This window comes from Heloderma suspectum, chromosome 8 (genome assembly GCF_057233095.1).
Source record: "Heloderma suspectum isolate Gila_16-S chromosome 8, 16-S_ref, whole genome shotgun sequence".
Lineage (NCBI taxonomy): Eukaryota > Metazoa > Chordata > Lepidosauria > Squamata > Helodermatidae > Heloderma > Heloderma suspectum.
The window spans coordinates 10,049,491-10,073,432 of NC_139465.1; the positions used below are offsets into that span (position 1 = coordinate 10,049,491).

At 43.8% G+C, this 23,942-nt stretch overlaps 1 protein-coding gene across 2 annotated transcripts; it reads left to right on the forward strand.

Annotated features, from left to right (window-relative positions):
- Positions 1-873: 873 nt before the first annotated feature.
- On the forward strand, positions 874-23,277 carry MPHOSPH6 (M-phase phosphoprotein 6). Of its 2 annotated transcripts, none has more exons than XM_084812862.1 (5): positions 874-1,043; positions 18,052-18,164; positions 18,349-18,439; positions 19,362-19,462; positions 20,776-23,277. In XM_084812862.1, exons 1-5 carry the CDS (start codon positions 993-995, stop codon positions 20,915-20,917), a joined length of 498 nt encoding a protein of 165 aa, XP_084668988.1. In that variant the 5' UTR covers positions 874-992; the 3' UTR covers positions 20,918-23,277. The 2 variants fall into 2 exon arrangements, with proteins under 2 accessions (XP_084668988.1, XP_084668989.1); XM_084812863.1 differs by lacking the exon at positions 874-1,043 and adding an exon at positions 12,399-12,533 and having other exon boundaries at positions 20,776-23,069.
- Positions 23,278-23,942: the final 665 nt, after the last annotated feature.

The window sequence follows — 23,942 nt, forward strand, 5'->3', positions numbered from 1 at the left end:
TAAAAGCTCTGCTCAAGGAGAGAAATTCTCAAGAGGAGCATAGGATGAGAACAGACGGCTCCTCTTATTAACTGACCAATCAGTCGTATCAAACATTGCTTTTGTTTGCAAAGTTAGTTCTGTGATTTGAAATCAATGTTTTGTTTTGTTTTTGCTCCAGTTGAATTTAGAAAACTAATGAAATAAAATCGAAACTTTTTAAGCTTGTGAACTTACATGACCTTTTTAGTAAAAGAAAAGAAAAAAAGCTCTATTATTATTACTATGAATTTGCTTTTGATATGACCAGTCTGAAGCACACCTATTTACTCAGAAGCAAGGTCCCTTCATAGTGGAGGGATAGTTTTATCAATGGCTATTGGTTAAGTAGTCAACCATGTGATGGCGAAATGCAGCTTCCATATACAGCAGCTGGATACCTCTGCAGACCAAGTGCTGGGAACATACAGAGTGGGAAGGCCCTTGCCTCCATGTGGGTTTCCTGGGGACATCTGACTGACTACTGTTGTAAAGCGGATACTGGTCTAAATTGACAGCAGGGCTCTTTTGGTATGTTCAGTTGATAAGCTACTAAGGGCAAAGTAAGGGCGAGCCGCTGACTTCCTTGTGCGACACTGCGCATGCTCCATCCTTGCCAGCTCTGCCTCTTCCCCGAAAATAAATCCCTGTCCTTTGCTCTAAACGCGTTTTAGCTGCTGAAATATATATGTCACTCTGCACGATCCCTACCCTCGAAACTATATGCCTTTCACGTATCCACATTTTGAATGGGAAGGGGGGGGGGGTATGCTTCCAAGTGAGGGCATGAGCCCGGGGAAGGCTTCACCGGATGCTAGCGAGCATGCGTGGGCAGGACTGCGCATGCGCAGCGCCACTGCAGGCTTGAAGCGCTACGACGACGAGGTCGCGGCCCGGTGAGCGAGAGTGGGGCCTGACTGAGAAGGCCGGCGTCGAGCCGCGCGTCCTCCGGAGCCCCGAAGCCTGCCGTCGCCATGGCTCGGGACGTGAAGAGCAAGCTGTCCAAGAACCTCCTCCGCATGAAGGTACGAGTCCGCTGAGGAGATTAGAAGAATGAGCGGGCGAGGAGGGAAGCCCCCACGAAGGGCTTCGGAGAGGGGAGGGGCCGAGCCGACTCTTCCCGAACGGTTTCCGGGGGCAGGCGAAGGCCAGCCGAGCGGCTTCGGCCGGGGAGAGCGCGGTGAGCAATGGCGGCTGGAGCCGAATGAGTTCGGCTTGGGGGGGGAGCCGAGCCGAGCCGAGCCGAGCGGCTTCGGGTGTGGGCGGAGACGCGCCGAGTCGAATGGAACCGAAGGACTTCGGGGCAGGGAGAGGCGAGCCGAACGGCTTCGGGCGGAGGGGAGCCGAATGGCTTCGTAGGCATGCCGAGCCGAGTTCGGGCACTCGGGGAGCCTTGCTTAAGCGTCGAAAAGAGCTGCTGGATGGAACACGACCTCGATGCTTCTCTCCGCGTAGCTTTCCCCGGGAACCTTCCTTTCCTCCTTTTAGGGCAGGGTCCTGTGTGGATTTGAAAATGCACTCTGCACATGCCCAGGAGCAGATGCAAAATTACAGTTTCTATGTTTTTTTTACCTTACTTGGGCGGGCGGGCGGTGGGGGGGAGGAATCCTGAGGCTGAGCCCCAGCCAAATTAAGCTGTGCTGGGACTTAAGAAAGACTGGAAGTTATGGCTTCTCCCCCCTTCCCCCCAGCACTAACCAATCTCTGTTTTGTAAGCTGTTTGCAGCTTTTGGGATGTATGCTGGCCTGGGTCGTGGTGGTGAAAGGAAAGCACTCTGTACATGCTTAGACGCTTTCAAGGCTTTAATACCCTTTCATCTTCGTGCTCATTCAGAGAAAGTCATGCAGAAGCAGTAAGATTCATATGCTTAATGGTTAACGGAGGATAATGGAGGATAATGTAAGCCGCCTTGGGTTCCTTGCAAGAGGGAAAAAGACGGGATATAAATGCAGTAAATAAAATAAATAAATAAATAATGTGCGTGAAGATTTGTGTGTGGGTGTGCACGCACGCACAACTTATACTTGGTGTGAAGCGGGAGATAACGTTTTAGGGGCTGGGGGCAGAATTTTCAAAGGCTGAGAGAGACGCAATGGCTCAACAGTTCATACAGTTGATCCTTCAGTCTCCTAAAACAAGTCTTCTTCCCTCCAGAGACAAGAGCAGTTTGAGTGGTAGGCTGGGTTTTGGAAGCCAAAGCTAGGATTTTAATAGAGCTGTTCGTTCCTCAGTTTCTCTGTGGATTTTAGAGCTCCGTTTCACCGGAAATGTTTCTCTGTTTCTAATATTTCTGGGTTTCCCCATAACCAAGGTTCTCCAAGCAGAGCTGATAATATCAGAATCCATGGATCTTCCATTTTTGTATTTTTCTGGAATACACTTGGTTTGATTTTCTTTCTTTTTTAAAGAACTATCTATTTTATTTTCTCGGGTCTGCAGGAGCACAGCTGGGCAGACTGGAAGAAAGATTAAAAAGTATGGAAGAAAGTGTGTTTAGGGGTGTGCATTTAAATGTTTACAGAAAACAGAGAGCCTGTGTGGTGTAGTAGTGAGAGTGTTGGACTGGGAGCCGGGAGATCTGGGTTCTACTCCCCAGTCGGCCATGGAAGCTCACTGGGTGCCTTCGGGCCAGTCACAGACTCTCAGCCCAACCTACCTCACAGGGTTGTTGTTGTGAGGATAAAATGGAGAGGAGGAGGATAATGTAAGCTGCCTTGGGTTCCTTGCAAGAGGAAAAAAGGTGGGAGATAAATGCAATAAATAAATAAATAATAAATAAAACCAGGTAGCGGGGAGGGAATGGTATATCCTGCAGAAGGGCATGGCTGGCTGGAACACTGAACAGGAGCTTCCCAAGCTTCAAGGTTTTATTGTAGGCCCCACTTGCCCATGTCTGAAACCCATTTTATGAATGGGAAAGCCCCACACTCATAGGCAGCCATTTTGTGAAGGCACTCACAACAGTCTCTCAAAATTCCAAATATACTCACTGACCCAAAAAGCTTGGAGATCCCTGCTTTACAATGTGTATAGTGTTACAGTTCTTTCAGCCTAAAGGTCATTCTTTTACCAGATAGAATTTGCCAGCATGCTAACATCACCCACCATTTCCCTATTCATTCAGCCCCCTCTCCCCTGTCTCATTAATGTATCTGTGTGACAGGGGTGGGGGGATATTAATAAAACACTGACCTAGCTGTTGTCCTTGGATTTGCAAATCTGGTGTTGAGTCCAAAGTGGAATTAGTCTCAGCTCAGCGGCTAATGGACTCCGTTCCTGTCCTGTAATGTAACGTGTAATTCAGTTGAAGAATGCAGTGGCATGATTGATGAGAGCTCCGTTTTCAGAGAACAACATCTGAGGTGAATTGCCATTAATTTTTAAAAATATAAATATTCATTAAATATTTATAACGCAATATAGCCAGGCCTTCATGGTTTGTTTGCTTCGGTTTTACGTTTGTGCCATTCCGTTTTATCTCCATCTTTCAAGCTGTACTTAAAAAGAGCCTTCAACCCAGGCACCAAGCAAAATGTGCCTGCTTTTTTCCCTCTCTCGTTTTCTTTATTTCATTTTGCAAAATCTGCAGCAGTTACATCGTATGGAGGTTGCCATATATATGACAGCGATTAAAAGGGGTTATCTGGAAAATGATTACGAATTGAGAAAAGGGCAAAGGCTGCCCTACCCTCAGCATATATACTTGGAAGTAAAGCCCCACTTTTAATGGGGTTTGCCCAGGCTATTGTTGCCCTAAGCCTAATTATTTGGAAGTGAACTTTACTGTTTTGGATCGATGGCGCTTCTGAGTTAACCTGGTTAAAATCAGTCTGTAACATTTCTTCAGGCCACTTACTGCAAAGTAATTCTGTTAACCTTCCAAGCAAAGCCACTAATATTAAGTGAGTTGTCATTTGAGGGACACCCATTTGGTTTCTAAGTTTGATCAACAGCTTCCTGACCATAATAAGTTGTAATTTCCTTATATAATAGGAAATCTGGTTGCGCCGATGAGAAGGCAAATCTCCCAACCACTTTAGCTGGCATCAGGCACTGGAACCATGTTACGAATAGCTGGGATTGCAGGGTGAGATACAGACTGAGACTGAAAAACTAAATGCAATTTCTAGAACACCTTCATTTGCACAGAATGCAGTTCAGTTCAGTCCATTCACACTTGCTACGTTCATTTGGCAACGTAACCTGGTGGCCAGCCAGATCATGTACCCAGAAGCAGGAGGCGTGCAGCTGCCTCTTTGGTGTTCCTCAGAGTTTGGGGGTATTTTCAATACTCTCTCCCCCCCAAGTCTTTGCATGAAGTGAAAAAAAGACAACTGTTGACTATATGTCCTGTTTGTACATTAACTGAGCTCACCTTAAAGGACATCACTTTTTCCTCAGAGGTCTTGACTGCCACTTTACTTGCTGCTATCATACAACCTTTGCCTCAGGCTCCGGGCTTATCTTGAAAGTTTCGTTGTCCATTATTTTCCTATTTGACATTCTGCTGATTAACTGCATCTTGTTGTTCACTTTTCACAGACAGTTTTGTGGGCATACACACCTGTTTTTCCCAGTTCTTCATCCTTTTCCTTCTTGTAATTTTCTACATTTCTTTTGGTTACTTTCCTTCATTCAAACCTCAGGAACTTTTCACCGCCAAAGGTGACCATTATATGATTTTATGTCATATAAAACAACTATTGCTAGAAATATTCCAGGTGTCTTACTGTTTGAAGCTCCTGAAGGCTTTATAGTGATGGCTTGGAATTTAGAAAGCTGTTTTTCCAGCTGAGTAAAGGACTGTCATTTGATAGTTGTTGTTTATTTGTTCAATCACTTCCGACTCTTCGTGACTTCATGGACCAGCCCACGCCAGAGCATCCTGTTTTCCGTTGCCACCCCCAGCTCCCCCAAGGTCAAGTCCGTCACCTCTAGAATATTATCCATCCATCTTGCCCTTGGTCGGCCCCTCTTTCTTTTGCCTTCCATTTTCCCTAGCATCAGCATCTTCTCCAGGGTATCCTGTCTTCTCATGATGTGGCCAAAGTACTTCAGTTTTGCCTTGAATATCATTCCCTCAAGTGAGCAGTCTGGCTTTATTTCCTGGAGTATGGACTGGTTTGATCTTCTTGCAGTCCAAGGCACTCTCAGAATTTTCCTCCAGCACCCGAGTTCAAAAGCATCTATCTTCCTTCGCTCAGCCTCCCTGGTCCAGCTCTCGCAGCCATAGGTTACTACGGGGAATACCATTACTTTAACTGTGCGGACCTTTGTTGTCAGTGTGATGTCTCTGCTCTTCACTATTTTATCAAGATTTGTCATTGCTGTCCTCCCAAGAAGTAAACGTCTTCTGATTTCCTGGCTGCAGTCAGTGTCTGCAGTAATCTTTGCGCCTAGAAAGATGAAGTCTGTCACTGCGTCCACGTTATCTCCCTCTATTTGCCAGTTATCAATCAAGCTGGTTGCCATAATCATGGGCGTTTTGAGGTTTAACAGCAACCCAGCTTTTGCACTTTCTTCTTTCACCTTCATCATAAGGTTCCTCAGCTCCTCCTCGCTTTCAGCCATCAAAGTGGTATCATCCGCATATCGGAGATTGTTAATGTTTCTTCCAGTGATTTTAACTCCAGCCTTGGTGTCATCAAGCCCAGCACGTCGCATGATGTGTTCTGCATACAGGTTGAACCCTGCCATACTCCTTTCCCAATCTTAAGCCAGTCCATTGTTCTGTGGTCTGTTCTTACCATTGCTTTTGATAGTCCTGCAAAATGGACAATGGAACCAGGGTGGCTAAAAGTTGGTGATTTAAAAAATCATACTGAATCGTTCTGATTTCCTTAAAAAAATGTAAGTACTAAGTTTCTCTTAAATAATAACTTGGTTCATCATAATAATCTGAATAATTCAGGTAGCTGACAAAGTTATCCATTCAGCAGTATTATTCTGTAAGATGATAAGAACATAAGAAGAGCCCTGCTGGATCAGTCCAAGGGTTGATCTAGTCCAGCATTTTGTTCACGCAGTGGCCCACCACCTGTCGGCCAGGAAACCCATAAGCAGGGCATGAGAGCAATAGCACCCTCCTGCCCATGTTCCCCAGCAACTGGTGTACATAGGCTTACTGCCTCTAGTACTGGAGGTAGCATATAGCTGTCAGGGCTAGTAGCCATTGATAGCCTTTTCCCCCAGGGATTTGACCAACCCCCTTTTAAAGCCATCCGAGTTGGTGGCCATCACTATATCTTGTGGAAGTAAATTCCATAGTTTAACTGTGCACTGTGTGAAGAAGTACTTCCTTTTATCTGTCCTGAATCTCCTACCAATCAGCTAAATGGGGTGACCCTGGGTTCTAGTATTATGAGAGAGGGAGAAAAATGTCTTCCTATCCACTTTCTCCATACCATGCACCATTTGGTACACCTCTATCATGTCTCCTCTTACTCGCCTTTTTTTCCAAGCTAAACAAACCCAGCTGTTGTAACCTTTCCTTGTAGGGGAGATGCTCCAGCCCCTTGATCATTTTACTTGGCCTTTTCTGCACATTGTCCAGCTCTACAATATCCTTTTTTAGGTGTGGTGACCAGAACTGTATGAAGTATTCTAAGTGCAGTTGCACCATAGATTTGTTTAGGGGCATTGTGATATTAGGGCTGTATGATTTAAAATTAATAAGGATCAAGTTATCTAAAATTTATGGAAAGTGTCCCTTTCTGTACCACATAAATAATGCTGTATTTATGTGTAAATTAAGGTGGCGTAGTGGTCAGAACTGCACCATTGTTCAGCTGGGGAACCTCAGTCCTGGGGCCAAATCTGCCCCCCAATATTTTTTTGCCAAAATTGAGTTCATCCTTTGGGCTGGAGGCATTCAAGATGAGGCTGGACAGCCATCTGTCTGGGATGCTCTGACTTGGATTCCTGCATTGAGCAGGGGGTTGGACTCAATGGTCTTGTAGGCCCCTTCCAACCCTACTATTCTATGATTCTGTAAAGAGGTTCCCCGCCCCTCGTTTAAGAAATATGAAATTATTGAGCTTTATATCACTTTGGTTTAATCAATCCTGAACGGCACCACAAATTTGAGAAGCTGTTGTAGCCCTGAATAGATAAAGATTGGGTTTTTAAGTTCAAACAGTCTTGCTGATGTGGTTTGTTTGTAGTACAAAGAACTGTGCTGAAATATGTTACATTACACACTCACTCCAATCCAACCAAGATTAAAGCTAACCTTTCAAGATCAAGTCTCTCATGCATGCAAATGGGCGTTACACATTCTGTTCCTAGTGCTGGATTGGATCCTCCGTCCATCTGTTTCTCTCTTAAATCTGGTGGTGTCTGAATTTAAATATTTTGGGCTAGAAGTCTAAGCAGACTTACGAAGGAGTAAGTCATTTTGAAGACAGCTGGATATACTCTGGAGCACACATGCGTATTCGGAGGCTTTCTGAGATGAGATCAAGAATATGGTGTGAACAATAGCACTTCTTTTTCTTTCAGGACAATGGGGTAGCAGTGCACAAAACTGGGGAGAAATTGAGTTGGAGGAGCCCAGGTGATACAGTGGTCTTTTCCCTTCTACAGAGGGAAGGGAAAAGACCCACCTGACGAAGTGCTTTTGAAACTCCTGTTTCAATAGAGGTTTGCTGTTCTGTTTGGCTAGCTGCTATTAGAGAAATGCATGCTTTCCTGGGTGTGCGTAACTGACATACATTCCCACGTCTCCCTATCTTCCAGGGACAGTCCCTATTTTCTGGCATCTCATCCTGGTGAATCTCTGCCTCCTGTGAAGAATGTGTGTGCTTGGGGGGGGGGGGCCTTTCTAAAAATATTTGGTGTGCACATTTGGTGTGCAGTAAGTCGTGTGCCCCGTCTTCAGTCCCAGCTCCTGCCAACCTAGCAGTTCGAAAGCAAGAAATTGCAAGTAGATAAATAGGTACCGCTTCGGTGGGAAAGGTAACAGCGTTCCGTGCACCTTGGTGTTCAGTCATGCCGGCCACATGATCACGGAAGCGTCTTCGGACTGCCCTGGCTTTTCAGCTTAGAAATGGAGATGAGCACCACCCCCTAGAGTCGGACATGACTGGTTGGGGACACCTTTAACTTTAACTTTTAAGTCGTATGCACTTAGGTTCCGTTCTGTCTACCCTCTTGTAAGCGTTGCTGAGCGTGTTTGAGTTCAGTAGCCATTCTAAGCTAACTACAACTAAATCCACTGTTCCCACTCTCTAGAAACTCTTCTTACAATATATAGCAATAAAGCCCTCTGCCTTCATCTGCAACCTTTAGCAACATATAGCATGGCAGGAAGGTCAGAGGAGAGTGGGAAAAAAAGAAAAAGTATAGTGTACTCTTTTTCCTCCCCCCTCCTTAAATCTCCCCCACCGCACACAAGCCCTGAACAGTGCTACCAGGCTCCTGCTCCAGGCTGCTGTTGTGAGATGAAATGTGCTCTTAAGCATTCCTAAGTGCTTTGTCTTTTAAGGAAACTCTTATGGTCAGTTTATTTCAGACATGGAAATTCTCTTCCTGCACATGCCTTAAAAAAAAATGGTGCTGGCTGTAATTATTAACAAAGCCTGCATATTTCATTTCTGCTCTTGGGGACTTCTGAATGAACAAGAAGCTTTAAAACCCAGCCCTTCTCACTATCTGGGATGTCTTTTTCTCTTTCCGCATTGAAGCAGAAAGCGGACAGCTTGCGTGTCAGTGTCCCTTGGGACGCTGTGTTAAACAAGATCAGCAAGTTGTCTTGCACTGGAGGCTACTTTCTGTTACCTTCCCAATGCTTCACTGCAGAGCTTGCTGAAAGTCAAGTGAGCCTCCAGATCCCCGATGAACACCAACTCCGAAGTTTTGGGGAGAGAGAGATTCTGAAAAGGAGAAGCGAAGCCGAGCACAGCTTTTGCAGACACAGTTGAATCTCAGTTGCAAACCTTTGGGGACCAGTGATAGTTCATAACTGTGGAAAGTTCATAACTTGTGAACATTCACCACGAATCCCTTCCCACTGACTAGGGATGAATGGATCTGTCTATTTCTCGTCCGGGTCAGTTTGACACATGTTCATTTGTAAGCCTTTTCTGTCCTGTTTCTGCAATAATCTTTAATTTAAAGATTAAATAAAAAATCTGCATGAGAATTCATATTTAAATACGTATTTTCATCATATTTTATCATGAAATATACATTTCTAAACTTATCTCCAAGTTTGTGCTTGCTAAACGTGTGTACCTTTGAATGCGTTTTGGTATGTATATTGAGCCAAGAATTGCATCACAACGTTTGGAGAATTGCAGAATCCAAAGGATAACTGTGTTCTGATCTGCATGTTACCCTGGAAGGTGCAGACCAGGTTGGTTCCCTTTGAAATGTGGACCAAACAAAATCCTTGAGCATCCCTACCACACAGACTTGCCCTTTCAGTCTCTCCTCAGGAGGCAGCTTGACAACAGTCCCAACATATACATCTCTTGCTCAAGAGGTGATACTAATCCCAGTGTCACCATCAGTTTGTGGAAAAGGATTAGGTGTAAGTTGGGGCGTGAAAAATCACAACTGCCTGATTACTTATGTTGGTGGCTTTCAAACATTCTACCTTTCAGGAACCTACTCTTTCCATGTTGACTTTGTTGATGAGAACCCCCTCCTAGTACATTCTGTGTCATTTTCCAGGGAATAGTTCCATGCAGCTCAGCCTCACCATTTCCACTGTGGGAATTAAGGGTTGGTTTATACATTCACCAGAATTGGGCGGGAAAGCTCACCCCCCCTGGGGGGGGGGGGCGAACCATTTCAGGCCAAAGGTGGAGTGAGTGGGTAATCACCTTCCTCACTGCTCCTTCATCTATAAGATTATTTGTACATACAAAACTATCTTTACAAGGGAAGGCTTTCATCCTAGCATAATCCTAGATGTGCTATTTTCTGTGTGCAGCACTTAAAAAAATAATAATGAGGGAACAACCACCCCTTCTGCGCATATGCATATGTACAGCCTGAAGTGGAACAGCCCAGGTAAAGTTTTCCCTTGGTCCTGTGGATGGTGATGTCGAATACCCTGCATGGTAAAAGGAATGATTGGAAGTGGTGGCCAAGTTGTTTCTCAGTAAAGCGCATCCACCATTACAGATCTTATCACTGAGGAACCCCTGATAATTCTCAAGAAAGACCAAGGAACCTCAGAACATGCTTTTCTTTTCTTTTTTTCTTTTTTAAAAGGTTTTGATGTGGTTCATACGCTCTGGCTAGATCCCTAACTGCAAATTTTGCAGAATAAGTGTGTGTCTGTGTGTATGTGTGTCTGTTTGTGTATGGATTTTCAAATTTATAAGAGGCCATGGCAACAGAAATGCTAAAAGGGAAGGAAAGAATTCAGAATTTATTCACACTTCTCTTCTGCTCCCATTATTAAGGGGAGAGCTACAGCTCAATTGTAGAACACAGACTTTGCCCGCCTAAGGTTCCAGGTTTGATCCTTGGCATCTCCAGGTAGAGCTAGAAAAAAATCCTTCCTGAAACTCTGGATAGCTGCTGTCAATCAGTGTTGACAATACCAGGCTAGATGGGCTAGTTATCTGACTCAGTGACCAGGTTCACACGATCGCTGCAGTTCAAACAAACTATGGGTGGCTTGTTCAAGCTGCACTGGACGCCGGGTACCATTTGCCTAATTACCTGCCTGGGCATGGCTTGCCGTGTCACCTGAACCTGGGCGGCATGGCTTGTTTGAGGAGGAAACAACCCTCAAATAACCCATGGGCCGTTGTTGGGTTATTTGTGATCCGAGCCAGAATAAGGCACCTTCCTATGTTCCTGTGTCCCAGGTTCAGTAGCCGGCATCTTTAGTAGGGCTAGGGAAGACTCATGCCAGTCAGCTGCTGCTAGTCAGCGTAGAGAATACTGATCCAAAGGGACCAATGATATGACTTGGCATAAAGCATCATCCTATGTTCCTAAGTCCGTGTATCAAGAGTTCTTCAAGGGCAAATTCAGTATTTTTATTTTCATTTTGGGGGTTAACAAATTTCAGAATAATTGTGCTGAGTGCATCACTTTACCCCAAACACTATGCAAATAATATGTAAATTAGCAGTACCCTTCGGCTCGTTTCCTGTATCGCCCTTGGTGCTGCTTATTCACACACCGCTGTGTTCCCAGAAATGGCATGTCGTGCCGGTGGCAGAAGCAGCACCCCCCACCCCTTGGTGCTACATTGCCCCTGGACGGGAGAATTTTAGTGCAGCTCATAGCCTCGCCTCTTTTTCCACCACTTGATATATTTCCCCCAGGATGTCATGGCTCACTCCTGGAAGCCCAAAGAAATCTTGATTTACTAAGTTTTACTTGCCTTGCAGGTGTTGAAACCAGTAGTTAGACACTTTTATCCCAAGCTCTTTGGGTGTCTTATTTTTTTAACAAACAAAGAAAGAAAAAATATGGAATGATCGTTAGCTTGAATGCTTTGGGGAAAATGTATTCATTTTGATTGAAGGAGTAACCAGTTACTTTGTCAAAGCATCCTCTCTTCTCCCCCTAACCCCCACCTGCCCCAGCTTCACCAGTTCTGAGAATAGGTGCGGTAATTATGGCATCATCCAGATTTATTTGAGAAATAGGGGACTGATGCTGTGATTTTTGTAGTTGAAGACATTTTCACAAACAGAGGGCACATCTCAGCAGAAAAAAAGTGGTGGGTTGGATGGGAACGGAATGAATGTTGACACACCATGTTAATGCAGGGGGGTTCGGCTTCTCCAAAGATTAAAGATGCTTATCTGTTTAAAAATTTCTTCTCTTAAATAATTTGGGTATCTCTGCATGGCTCCGCATGCCATGTTCATATTGAATGTGTGTGGAGGGATTGGAGGCAGGGATCGTTGTCTTTTGGCTGCGTTTTCAGTATGGGTTGACATCGAGTTTCACTCCCACAATCATCTGGGACTACAAGACGCATCTGGGGGAAACCATTATGATACTTTAACAGACATTCTTCTCCTGTTACTCTCATCTCCCTCTCTTGAAATTTAAGTTGTAAGCTCCTTGGCGTTTGTGTTACTCTGGAAAGTGCCATGCACATTAATGGCGCACACCTTCCAAGGATTCAAAAATAAAATGAGGGCCATGCTCGTAACAATCCTTATTCGCCTAGGAAGGATCACTTTGTGATCCCTACCCTACCTGGCCCTCTGCTCATGCACATTCTTGAAACTTCTTCTCCTCCTTCGCTCTACTCATTTACTATGCAACAGCCTGTCCTCCACTGATTTAAAATCTGAGAAACCTATTTATTTATTATTTATTTATATCCTGACTTTTTTCCTCTTGCAAGAAACCCAAGGCAGCTTACATGATACTCCTCCTCCGCTCCGTTTTATCCTCACAACATTGTGGGAAGATGCTGTAAATTCAAGCATTATTTATTTATTTATATCCTGCCTTTTCCTCCAAGGAGCCCGAGACAGAGTACATGATCCTCCTCCTTTCCATTTCATCTTTACAACAACACTGTAAGGTAGGTTAGGGTAAGAGTCATTGACTGGCCCAGAGTCACCCAGCGAGCTTCATGGCTGAATAGGAACTAGAGCCTGGATCTTTTGGGTCCAAGTCCAGCACTCTAACCACTACACCACACTAGTAAAGATATATTTAAAAACGAACAAGCAGTATACAACAAAAACAGAATTATCCCACTAAGAAGATAGGTAACTGGCATACACCAGGTCAGACTGTTCGTTCATCTAGCTCAGTATTGTACACCCTGATGGGCAGCAGCTCATTAAGGCTTAAGAAGTCTTTTGACTGGGGGCGAACCGGGCACCATCTGCAGGCAAAGCAGTTGCTCAGTCACTTATCTGTCGTCCTTCCTTACAATATATTACTAAGAGTTCAGAATCTACCTTGGCAACTACAGTGTGTACAATAGCAGGCCGTATAGCTGAAATGTGTACAATAGCAGGCTGTGCACTGCATGGTGCCTTAGCATCCATGGGCATGCATTCACATACATATATGCTGAATACAAGATTAATCCATCCCTTCCCCCCGCACCCAGCCTGCCCCATATTGAACTTCTAGCCTTCCCCAACATGGTGCCCTCTAGATATCTTGGACTACAACACAACACAGTCTGTGCTAGCTGGGGCTGATGGGAGTTTAAGTCCCAAACATCTGGAGGGAACCGTGTTGAGGACGGCTGCTTTGTGGGAAGCTCAATCAGGAATTACAATTCCAACAACTCACACTTTTCTTTTTAATAAGGCACCCACAGGAGGCAAACAGGGATAATAATTTACTAGGGACAGAAATCAGAACGTTGGGCCAGTCCCTGGAAAACAGGTGGCTCTATATAAATAAGAGAGGAAAATTCAGGTGACTCTACAGTAGGGTCACAAAAGGACACATATAGGAAGTGGAAAGAAGGCCAAGTAACAAAGGAAGAGTACAGGCAGGTAGCACAGAATTACAGGGATGGTATCAGGAAGGCTAAAGCTGAGAACGAGCGGAGGTTAGCGAGGGATGCTAAAAACAACAAAAAGGCTTTCTTCAGCTACGTGCATAGTAAAAGGCAGAGGAAAGAAATGGTTGCTCAGCTATTAAATAAGGATGGCAAAACGATAACAGATGACAAAGAAAAGGCAGAGGTGCTCAATTCCTACTTTGGCTCAGTCTTCTCCCAAAAGAGGGTCTATGACCCCCCCTGGCAAAGGCGAAGTACAGACTGAAAGGGCAGTATTGCAGCTTGAGACTGATAGGCATATGGTCAAGAAACACCTAATGACTTTGAATGAGTTGAAATCTCCAGGGCCAGATGAACTGCATACTAGAGTAATAAAGGAACTGGCAGAAGAACTCTCAGAACTGCTGTCTATTCTCTTTGAGAAATCAAGGAGGATGGGGGAAGTGCCAGATGACTGGAGGAGGGCTAATGTTGTCCCTATCTTCAAAAAGGGTAAAAAGGAGGAACCTGGGAACTACAGACCAGTCAGTCTGACATCAATCCCTGGGAAAATTCTGGAGCAGATGATAAAGCAATCCATCTGGAAGCACCTTGAAAACAATGCAGTGATTACTCAAAGCCAACATGGGTTTGTCAAAAACAAGTCCTGCCAGACGAATCTGATCTCATTTTTGGATCAAGTAACATCCCTTGTAGACCATGGGAATGCTGTAGACATCATATACCTCGTCTTCAGCAAAGCTTTCGACAAAGTGCCCTGTGATATCCTGATGAGCAAAGTAGCTCAAAGTGGGCTAGATGAAACAACGATCCGGTGGATCCACAGTTGGCTATAGAATCGGACTCAAAGAGTGATTCTCAATGGGACCTTCTCAAACTGGGGAGAAGTAATGAGTGGGGTACCGCAGGGCTCAGTCCTGGGCCCAGTGCTCTTCAACACTTTTATTAATGACTTGGAGGAGGAGGTGCAGGGAATGCTGATCAAATCTGCAGATGACACAAAATTGGGTGGGATAGCTAATACTTTGGAAGACAGAAACAAAATTCAAAGTGATCTGGATAGACTGGAGCGCTGGGCAGAAAACAACAGAATGACATTTAATAGGGATAAATGCCATGTTCTGCACCTAGGAAAAAGAAACCAAATGCACAGTTACAAGATGGGGGATACGTGGCTCAACAACACTACAAGCGAGAAGGATCTTGGAATTGTTGTCGATCACAAGCTGAAGATGAGCCAACAATGTGATGTGGCTGCAAAAAAGGCCAATGCTATTTTGGGCTGCATCAATAGAAGCATAGCTTCCAAATCCCGGGAAGGACTAGTTCCCCTCTACTCAGCACTGGTTAGGCCACATCTGGAGTACTGTGTCCAGTTCTGGGCACCACACTTTAAGAAGGATGCAGACAAACAGGAGAGGATTCAGAGGAGGGCAACAAAGATGATCAGGGGACTGGAAACAAAGCCCTATGAAGAGAGACTGAAAGAACTGGGCATGTTTAGCCTTGAGAAGAGAAGACTGAGGGGAGATATGATAGCGCTCTTCAAGTACTTGAAAGGTTGTCACAGAGGGGAAGGCCAGGATCTCTTCTTGATCATCCCAGAGTGCAGGACATGGAATAATGGGCTCAAGTTACAGGAAGCCAGATTCCAGCTGAACATCAGGAAAAACTTCCTGACTCTTAGAGCAATATGACAGTGGAATCAATTCCCTAGGGAGGTGGTGGGCTCTCCCACACTGGAGGTGTTCAAGACGAGGCTGGACAGCCATCTGTCAGGGATGCTCTGACTTGGATTCCTGCATTGAGCAGGGGGTTGGACTCGATGGCCTTGTAGGCCCCTTCCAACCCTACTATTCTATGATTCTAGGGGTGAGGAACCCCTTTCAGCCCAAGGGCAGAATTTCAACAGAGAAGCTCTCAGGAGCCGCGTTCAAAGGCAAAAGATGTGGTGTCAAAATACCAGCATATTTTAGCTTAAATCCATTACTGCAAATAACTAAGCCTTAGGAGAGGCATTCCAACCTTTTAGAATGGGGACAAAAACGGCACAAAAGCCAGGAAACTACCAAACAGTTGGGGGAAAAGGTGTGGGGCCAGGAGAAGGGGGTGACCACCTGGGGAATCCCAGGTGGATTGAATTTGGACATGAGACCTGAGACTCTGTGCCCCTACTGGTCCCTGTCAACTCTGTGGACCAAGAGGAACATAAGAAGCTGCACTATACAGAGTTAGATCATTGGTCCATTGAATTCAGTATTGCCTCCACTGGCTTGCTAGGGTTTCAAATAGGAGCCTTTTCCAGCATCCCTTGGAGATGCTGGTAACTGAACCTGGTACCTGCAAAGCATATGCTCTACTACTTAGCTATGGTCTGTAGCTTGAAGGTAGGTAGGAAGCTGCCTTATACTGTGTCAGACCTTTGGTCTGTCTAGTTCAGTGTTGCCTACATTGACTGGCAGTGACTTGGGCATTTGGACCTGAGTCTTTCCCAGCACTAACCTGAGACCTTCAGCATGCAAAGCATGTGCTCTTCTACTCGGCTATGCTCCTTCCCACAAACGCAGTGCTGAAGGACGCTGGCTATATGTGCTAGAGAGCATGCACATGTATGCAGGACTGTGCAGAAAAGGTGCCAGAGGATGCTTCATGGAGAATTCCAGAATTTACTTTTTGTCTAGTACAGATTGAACCTTCCTAGTTCTCTTGAAGTGTGAGGGAACTCCCCCCACTCCTCCACGCCTCAGCCATTAAAATAGCAAACTGATATTTCAATTGCCCCCATTCAGTGTCTTAGGAATACTCTTCTAACATGAAAGGTGTTCATGCATCCTTAAATCAGTAGCTCGGGGCATTCGGAAAGCTTGCTGAACCTCATTGAATCAATAATGTTTTCCTTGCATTTCTGAAATGGATTTTGCAGTGTTAAGAGAAGGCACCAACACTTGTTAAGTTTTTGTTAAGAAAATACAGTACAAAGAGGCACAAGAGACGCTGCCAGCTTTCAGAAGCTCATGTTTTCTGACCCTGTCGTTGCATAAGGCTAAAATGTTCTCCAGTGTTTAAATATTTTATTTATTTAAAAGATGTACATGCCACCTTTCTGTCCTAAGGATCCACAAGGTGATAATGTCTTGAGGTACCAACGCTAAAAACTCATTAAAACACGATTAAAGAAAAATACATTAAAACCACCCTCCAAACCAGAGCAGTAGCACATTACTAAAAGTACAATATCTATTAAAAATAGGAGTAATAAAAGTAGAAAGGAGAAACTTCTGATTAATGCCCCCCTCCCCCCCCCCCAAAAAAAACCATTGTATGAAATTGTAGAGGGGTTTTTTAAAATGTTTTTAGTGCAGAGTGGGGTGATATGTGTGAGACATATTCAGTTTCATGCCAAACCTCTTGGATGTATCTTGTTTGACTAATACAAGTATAGGTATATAGCTTCTCTGAAATTGAATTCAGCCCTTGAGTTGAAAAATGTTCAACACCCTTGTTATACAGGATAGAAAAAACACAAATTAGATATCTAATGTGGTAAACATACTACGTAGCTGTTCCTATTTACCAGGATTGTTATGTTCCCACTCTGATAAATCATCTGTCCCTGTTTTTCTCCCTATTTTTTTTTTGTCTTTTGGGAATGCCTTGTTGTAATTGATGGTGAATTGCTAATGTTGTCATCAGTGTTCTTCAGCATTCAACACTCCCCAGGGTCTCTAGAAGTTAATGGGTGGGTGGGTGAGTGGACACATCTAGTCCTAGGGCACACACATGTACAATAAAGGTGACCCTGCTGTGCACAGCCTGCCGTTCCACACACCACAGCTGGCAATGTTCTGTAAATAATTGCAAAAGAACGTACACAAGAGATCATGCACTGTTCTGGTGGGTAGGTTCTCTAATGTCTTTTTGTGCTTCTGTTTTGTGCACACATTTGCACAAGCAGAAACTCATCTTTTCAATCTAGTTTTACTTCCTTGTGGGACGATATCATATGATATCCAAAGTATCCAAAGCGGGGTGGAATGGGGAAGGTGGTATTTACTTCCTTTTTTCTTATTCTTGCAAGGAAATGATCTCAATAACACAAGCAGAGTGTTGAGATTGGCTTTGTTTTTGTGTGATAGCATTCTGTGTTCATTTGTACTCTTCATAGTGCTGCGACGTGCCAGCTGTTACCTTTGGCACTGAAGCCAGGGTGTTGTAGCGGCTAGAATTGCTCGTTGAATGTTGTTTTAGATATATGTCCTTGTATATTGTTCTCTTTGTCTGTTTTTATGGAATTGGCTTTTAAAATCTGTATATTGTATTTTTAAATGTTTTAATCTTTGTAAACCGACTAGAGAGCTTTGGCTATTGGCAGCTCCACTTCTATAATTGTCATGTGAGCCACTGAGGCTGCTGGGATGCGTGAGGGAGCGGTGGGAGGACTGCAGGAGGGAGGGTGGTTAGAGAGTGGTTAGCACTAACTACGCTGCCCCAGTATGTGTCTGAACAGGGTCAGTGTGTTTAAATTGCATGTATCTTGACCACTGAGAGATGGTTGATGCATCTTCCATTTCAGTTCATGCAAAGGGGCTTGGATTCAGAAACCAAGAAGCAACTTGAAGAGCAGGAAAAGAAAATAATCAGTGAGGAGCATTGGTTCTTGGATCTACCAGAACTGAAGGAAAAGGAGTAAGTTTGTTGCATTGTTGTTCATGTGTGGGTGGAAGTAAGCTAAAAAACAACAACAAAAAAAACCCCTCTAAAACTGGAGAGCAATCCATGGCGTTTGTATTTCCTGCCAAGCTGCTGACTAAGCTAAACTTGTTTTTTTTTACTCTCTTAAGGCCTCTCCTTTTTTATAATTTTGTTGCAGGAGCTTTATAGTAGAAGAAAGAAGCTTTGCGCCGTGTGAAAACCTCCTGTATGGCCGGATGTCATTTAAAGGTTTCAATCCTGAAGTCGAGGTATTGTCAGGGGCACACCTTTATCCCCTCTGGATCTGGTTGAGCATCATTGCTAAGAGACTGACCTAAGAAGCATGAAATCCCTGCTTCGGACTTCACCTCTGCCACAAACTTATCAAGCAGCCTTAGGCAAGCCATTGTTCTCTCAGTCACATCCCCTTGCCTCTGGTCCCAAATATACAGATGATCATACTCAGAGGGCTCTTTCACAAATGATTGAGCAATGGATGTGAAGATTTGAAGTCCTTAAGTGCTATATAGAATTTTCATGAAACCTGTTCATGAGGGCTAGGCAGGGTTGCAGAGTCCAGGGGCCAAAATCCAGTCCTTCTGGATTCTCAAAATGGCCACACCCCCATACCCTTTCCCCTGAACACCAATTGTTTGGTGGCTTCCTGGCTTTTATGAAGTTTCCCATTAAAAAAAGTTGAAATGCCTCTCCTAAGCCTTACTGACTTACAGTAAGAACTGTAAGCTAAAATATGCTGATATTGTGGCCCTGCCCCCTTTGGCTTCAGCCCCACCCACCACTGGAATGTAGTTCCCAAGAACATCTCCAAAGTGGAGTTCTGCCATTTGGGCTGAAAGAGGTTCAATAACCCTGCTCTTAAAGGCTGAGAGATTTATTGTATCCTAACCATTTATGGACTGGAAGTCACTAGTGGGCCAAAAACAATTCCACCACAATCGATTTGTTATTCATAAGGTGCTACAAGTCTCTGTTCTGTGTTTGAGTATATCTTGCAGCTGGATAGAAGGCAAAGCGATGGTTAAAAGCTTGTAGGCACAGGTCTACAGTCTGCATGTGCCCATCTCTTTCTTTTCTTTTTTAATGGTTATATTATCTTATTGCCAATCTGTCTCCTTGACTTTCTTCAAGGAGTGTAATACTTAAACTGATATCCCCGTTTTTCATTTTCAGAAGTTAATGATCCAGATGAACTCAAGGTACAAGACGGAAGAAATCGAAGAGGAAGATAATGCAATGGAGGCTGATGTATCGGATGAAGAAATGGCCAGAAGGTAACAGTTACCATTTATGACATAGATAACATTACCAAGAAGATGTGTAGCTTCTTTTTTTCCTTAAAAAATGCATACCTCCAAAATGGCCCAAATGCCTGGCATACAGAACACTTGTTTTTAAAAGAGAGTATTTTATAGTGGAAAATAAGCTGTTGACCTGATGAGATGTTTTTTAAACCCTTTGCTTTCTTCAGGCACCTTAGCTAGAAATTGGCTACAGCCGATAACTTGTTCCAGTTTATAGCCATCCATTTCCTTAAGAGAAGGTTCCCATGAAATAATGTATAACCATTGCTAGATATACTGTTTTAAAAAACTGTTAAGATGTTTGCTATGCGTAAGAATCAAATATAATGCCACAACTTGAAACACAAAGGCCAGTTTTAAATTTTAAGTAAGTACTGTATATCTGGTGGAACTTTTCTGGTCTCTCAACAGGCTGGGGCTCAGGTGGGTCTGTAGTTGCCCTCTCCATGTAGGAGGTGGTGAGAATGGCAAGGGAGGGGGTGGAACATCTGTGCCCCCCTCTATGCACGTACAGCTTATACACGAGGAGAATGCCTGAACAGGGCTGATAGATTGGATAGGGCTGATGGTTTGGATATGACTTTTTCTTTTAAGATGGCAGCCTTCTTAACTTAGAAGTGATACATATTGAAGGGATATCTCATACAGGATCCTGAATATGGTTGAAAGTTTCTAACTCAGGACATTGATGATTATATATAGAGATATATAGATATAGATATAGATATAGATATAGATAATCAGTGTCCTGAGTTAGAAACTTTCAACCGTATTCAGGATCCTGTATGAGATATCCCTTCAGTATGTATCACTTCAAAGTTAAGAAAGCTGCCATCTTAAAAGAAAAAGTCATATCTAAACCATCAGCCCTATTCAATCTATCAGCCCTGTTCAGGCATTCTCCTCTCTCTCTCTCTCTCTCTCTCTCTCTCTCTCTCTCTCTCTCTATATATATATATATATATATATGCCCAACTTTTATTTATATATATATATATATGCCCAGCTTTTGTTGTTCAAATCAAAGATCATAGGGTAAGTCAGCCTTCCCCCCCAGCCTGGTCCTCTCCAGGTGTGTTGGGCTGGAACTCCCATTCTGACTGAGAATTATAGGAGTTGCAGTCCAACACATCTGGAATGTACCAGGTTGGGGAACGTTGGTGTTCATCTTCTTGCATGCTTAAGAAGATCTTTGAAGGTTTTGAGATTCCTTTACCCTGATTGTTCTCAAAGGGTAGACTCCCCCACCTTCTCCTTTTTGTAATATATTGTGGTCTTTACAGGTATGAAACTTTAGTGGGGACTATTGGGAAGAAATTCTTAAAGAAGAGAGACCGCCATGTTCTGCAAGACACAGAGGAGGATGAAAACAGTAATAGATGGCCGAGCAAAGCAAAGAAAATGTTTTTAAAACCCCAGGATTAAATGACATGGATGATTTGTGTGTCCTTTAGGCTGGAGAAATCTGTTTTGTACCATGGTAATACAAGTTCTTTTTTGTAAATGGCTGGATCTTTTAATGTCTCTGGGACAGATGCATTTTTCAGAGTAGATGGGTGCATAATGGATGTTATACATTCTCATCTCTTTGCGCACATTTTTAGCATGGGAATCTGAACAGCCAAAGGACTTGAACAGTGAATGTAAGTGGAAAGGTTGTTGCATGTGGTTGACAGCAACTTTAGATTATGATTCTAGCTGCAAACAAAGTATTTCAAAGGCAAGTGAGTTATGGTCCCCGTCATAAGACAGCACCGCTTTCCATCGCTTAAAAAAGTACATTATTTTTATTGAACATAGAAAGATTAAGGAGGGAGGAGGATTGGTTGAGGAAGTATTTCCTTTTTAAAAACAACAACAAGGAAACTTGTTTACTTGATATACTTAACGGCCTTGAAAAATACGTTATTGTAATAGAGCATACTTTTATTTTCTAGGAAGGTTTTAAGGTGCCATACCTAATACTTTTGTTAACCAACATTGCGACTCTTGAATAAAATTATTTGGCCCACTGTTAGAAACCTCAACCATTTGCAGTAGAAGTATGGCTTTCCATTAACTCTTCAGGTGCATCAGCAACGTTAACCATTACTACTACTGCTGTTATTATTAAGCCATTGCAAGATAAAGACAAGTGTCAATCACTGAAACTAACACAACATCAGTTGATAAAATACATAAGCACAGGGTCAGATAGATAAAGCTTTCCAGTGCGGTCCAAGACTGATCTATAATAATAAAAGAGGATGTGTGTCTGTCTGTCCATCCGACAGCACCACTGCGTGATGACCAAGAAATTTAGACACCTGAAACTTGCTGTGCATACTAAGGGGACCGTAGGGGTGTGCACCTCAGGATTATTTTGTTTTTCAAACCCGTTCATTAATTTTAATTAAATTAAATATGTCCATGTAGCTGAAGCTTGTAGTAACATCTTCTACCACTAGGGACAAACGTCCGTAACACGCACATAATTTTGCAGTCCATACGGTTCGAAGCCAGGAGAGATTAGTAGGCCAAGGGACTGCGTATATGCTTGCCCCCTCCCCTTGCTATTGTGCAACACCCTCTCCCCCTCAGGGGAATGCAGTGGACCAGCCCCTCCCTCCAAGGGCTATAGGGGTACACCATGGCAGGGGCCGGGTCTAGAGGTGCCAGCAGGCATGTCTACACTCAGATGTGTTGGGCACATGGCCACCTCTGATAGCTGCGTCGGTTTGCTTGACGGCATTGCTTTGAACAAACCAGTGGCTTATTCCAGCCTGTGCGAAGGCAGGTCTGTTTGCCAGTAATATAACCAGCAGCCATTTCCCTGAAAGGGCCAAGTGCAGGAAATAGCAGCCAGATTTCTTGCACTTGCCACTAGAAAAAGCGCTAGAAGCCGAGGAATCCAACGGAGGGGTCATCTGCATTACGTCTAGGATAAGGAGCAGGGCCTTAGAAACCATTAGGCCTCACAACCTCTCAGATCACAGCGGGGCTTCCAGGTAACCAAAGTGAGTCTCCCCCTTTTACCAGGAGAGTCACTAGTATATTCTTCTCTTCAAATAAAGATAGCACAGCGTCCTTGCTCCGTACCACAGTGCCAGTAGATGAGCCTAGTCCAGCCTGCATGCAGTATCGGGTTGAAGCTTTCCATTCACAAAAGGCCATCGAGGGCAGGTGTGGATAGCCTCCACTGTCCAGACATCCCACAATGCTCTGCTTACCCAACAGGCTCTCTGTGTGGAACGTGTGTGCAGGCCAGAGGTACAGGCCCTGCTTATCACGTGTGGTCCAAGACATGTAGGATGCTGCTGATGAATGATCTCTTCCTGGGTATCCCACCACTATATACCATGCAAGCATTCCCCATGGTACCATGCAGTTGTGTTCTGAAGTTCGTATTGGTGGCTTTCAGAACTGATAATGTACAACATTCATCGCCTAAAATCTGTGAATGTTTATGGTCAGGAAAGAGAAAGCATTTTCAATTCAATGGTTTTTGGAAACATCACTGTATTGGTCCATCATGTCTTCCTCATTTGAAATTTGTTATGAAGGTCACATTAAATATTATGGCCAGTTCTCAGCAATTATGTGCTTGTGTGTGTGTGTTGCTTTTTTTGAAGGAGGAAAACACTGCTAGCTTTCCAGGTGTGTCTGCTGAAAGAATGACTCTTTATTTGAATTATTTTTATCCCACTTCTCAGTCAAAAATGCTCTTAGAGTGGCTTATATGTAATCAATAAAATGAGACAGTCCCTGCCTGCAGGCTTACAATCTAAAAAGACATGACACACAGCAAAAAAAAAAGGTATAGTGAGGGAAGAGGATTTCTTTTTAAGACATGCAGACTGTAGAGAAAGGAGCTTGAAAAAAGGGGTTGACATTGACAGTTTAAAAACAATAACATAAAAAATTGGACAGCTCATTGAAGCAAGGAACAAAACTCAATTATATGGAATATAAGAAGCTAAATGTCCACAGTCATTTGCACATGTGACATATGGATGAAAATCTGCTCACAAACTCCTCATTAGCTATTCAAGATGAATCACACATGTAAAGAGGCAGACTCTTTCTAACCCAAGAAGGGGGCCTTATTACTGTCAGAAAAGTCTGATACATTATCTTCTTGAGTTTTCCAAGGCTAATTAAATGCTGCTGGGTCAATTACTCAAAACCTGACCACAGAGTACCGCCAATCAGGAACAAAAGTTAATGATTGGAGAGCATCTCCCCCGCTCGCCCTTCTGAAAAAAGAAGTCTTTGGCTAGGAAATGATTTATCAATAGTCAGTGCTGGAAAACCTCTGAACATACATCCCCTTTTGTCTCCCTTGCTCATTACTAAAAGGAAGGAGCTCTCTTGTGAAGTTTTTCTGTTGGAGGGAGAGAGAGAGAGATCTTATCAACAAAAATGCCCAAACACAACAAAGTATCCTAGCATAGGAGTTGCCACTCTGAGT

What these genes read in the sequence shown, in the direction of transcription:
- MPHOSPH6 (XM_084812862.1), top strand. Translation starts at nt 993, where the DNA reads ATGGCTCGGGACGTGAAGAGCAAGCTGTCCAAGAACCTCCTCCGCATG. An exon ending in CCAGAACTGAAGGAAAAGGA is followed by an intron (nt 18,165 to 18,348) that starts GTAAGTTTGTTG and finishes ATTTTGTTGCAG; the next exon opens with GAGCTTTATAGTAGAAGAAA. An exon ending in GTTTCAATCCTGAAGTCGAG is followed by an intron (nt 18,440 to 19,361) that starts GTATTGTCAGGG and finishes TTTCATTTTCAG; the next exon opens with AAGTTAATGATCCAGATGAA.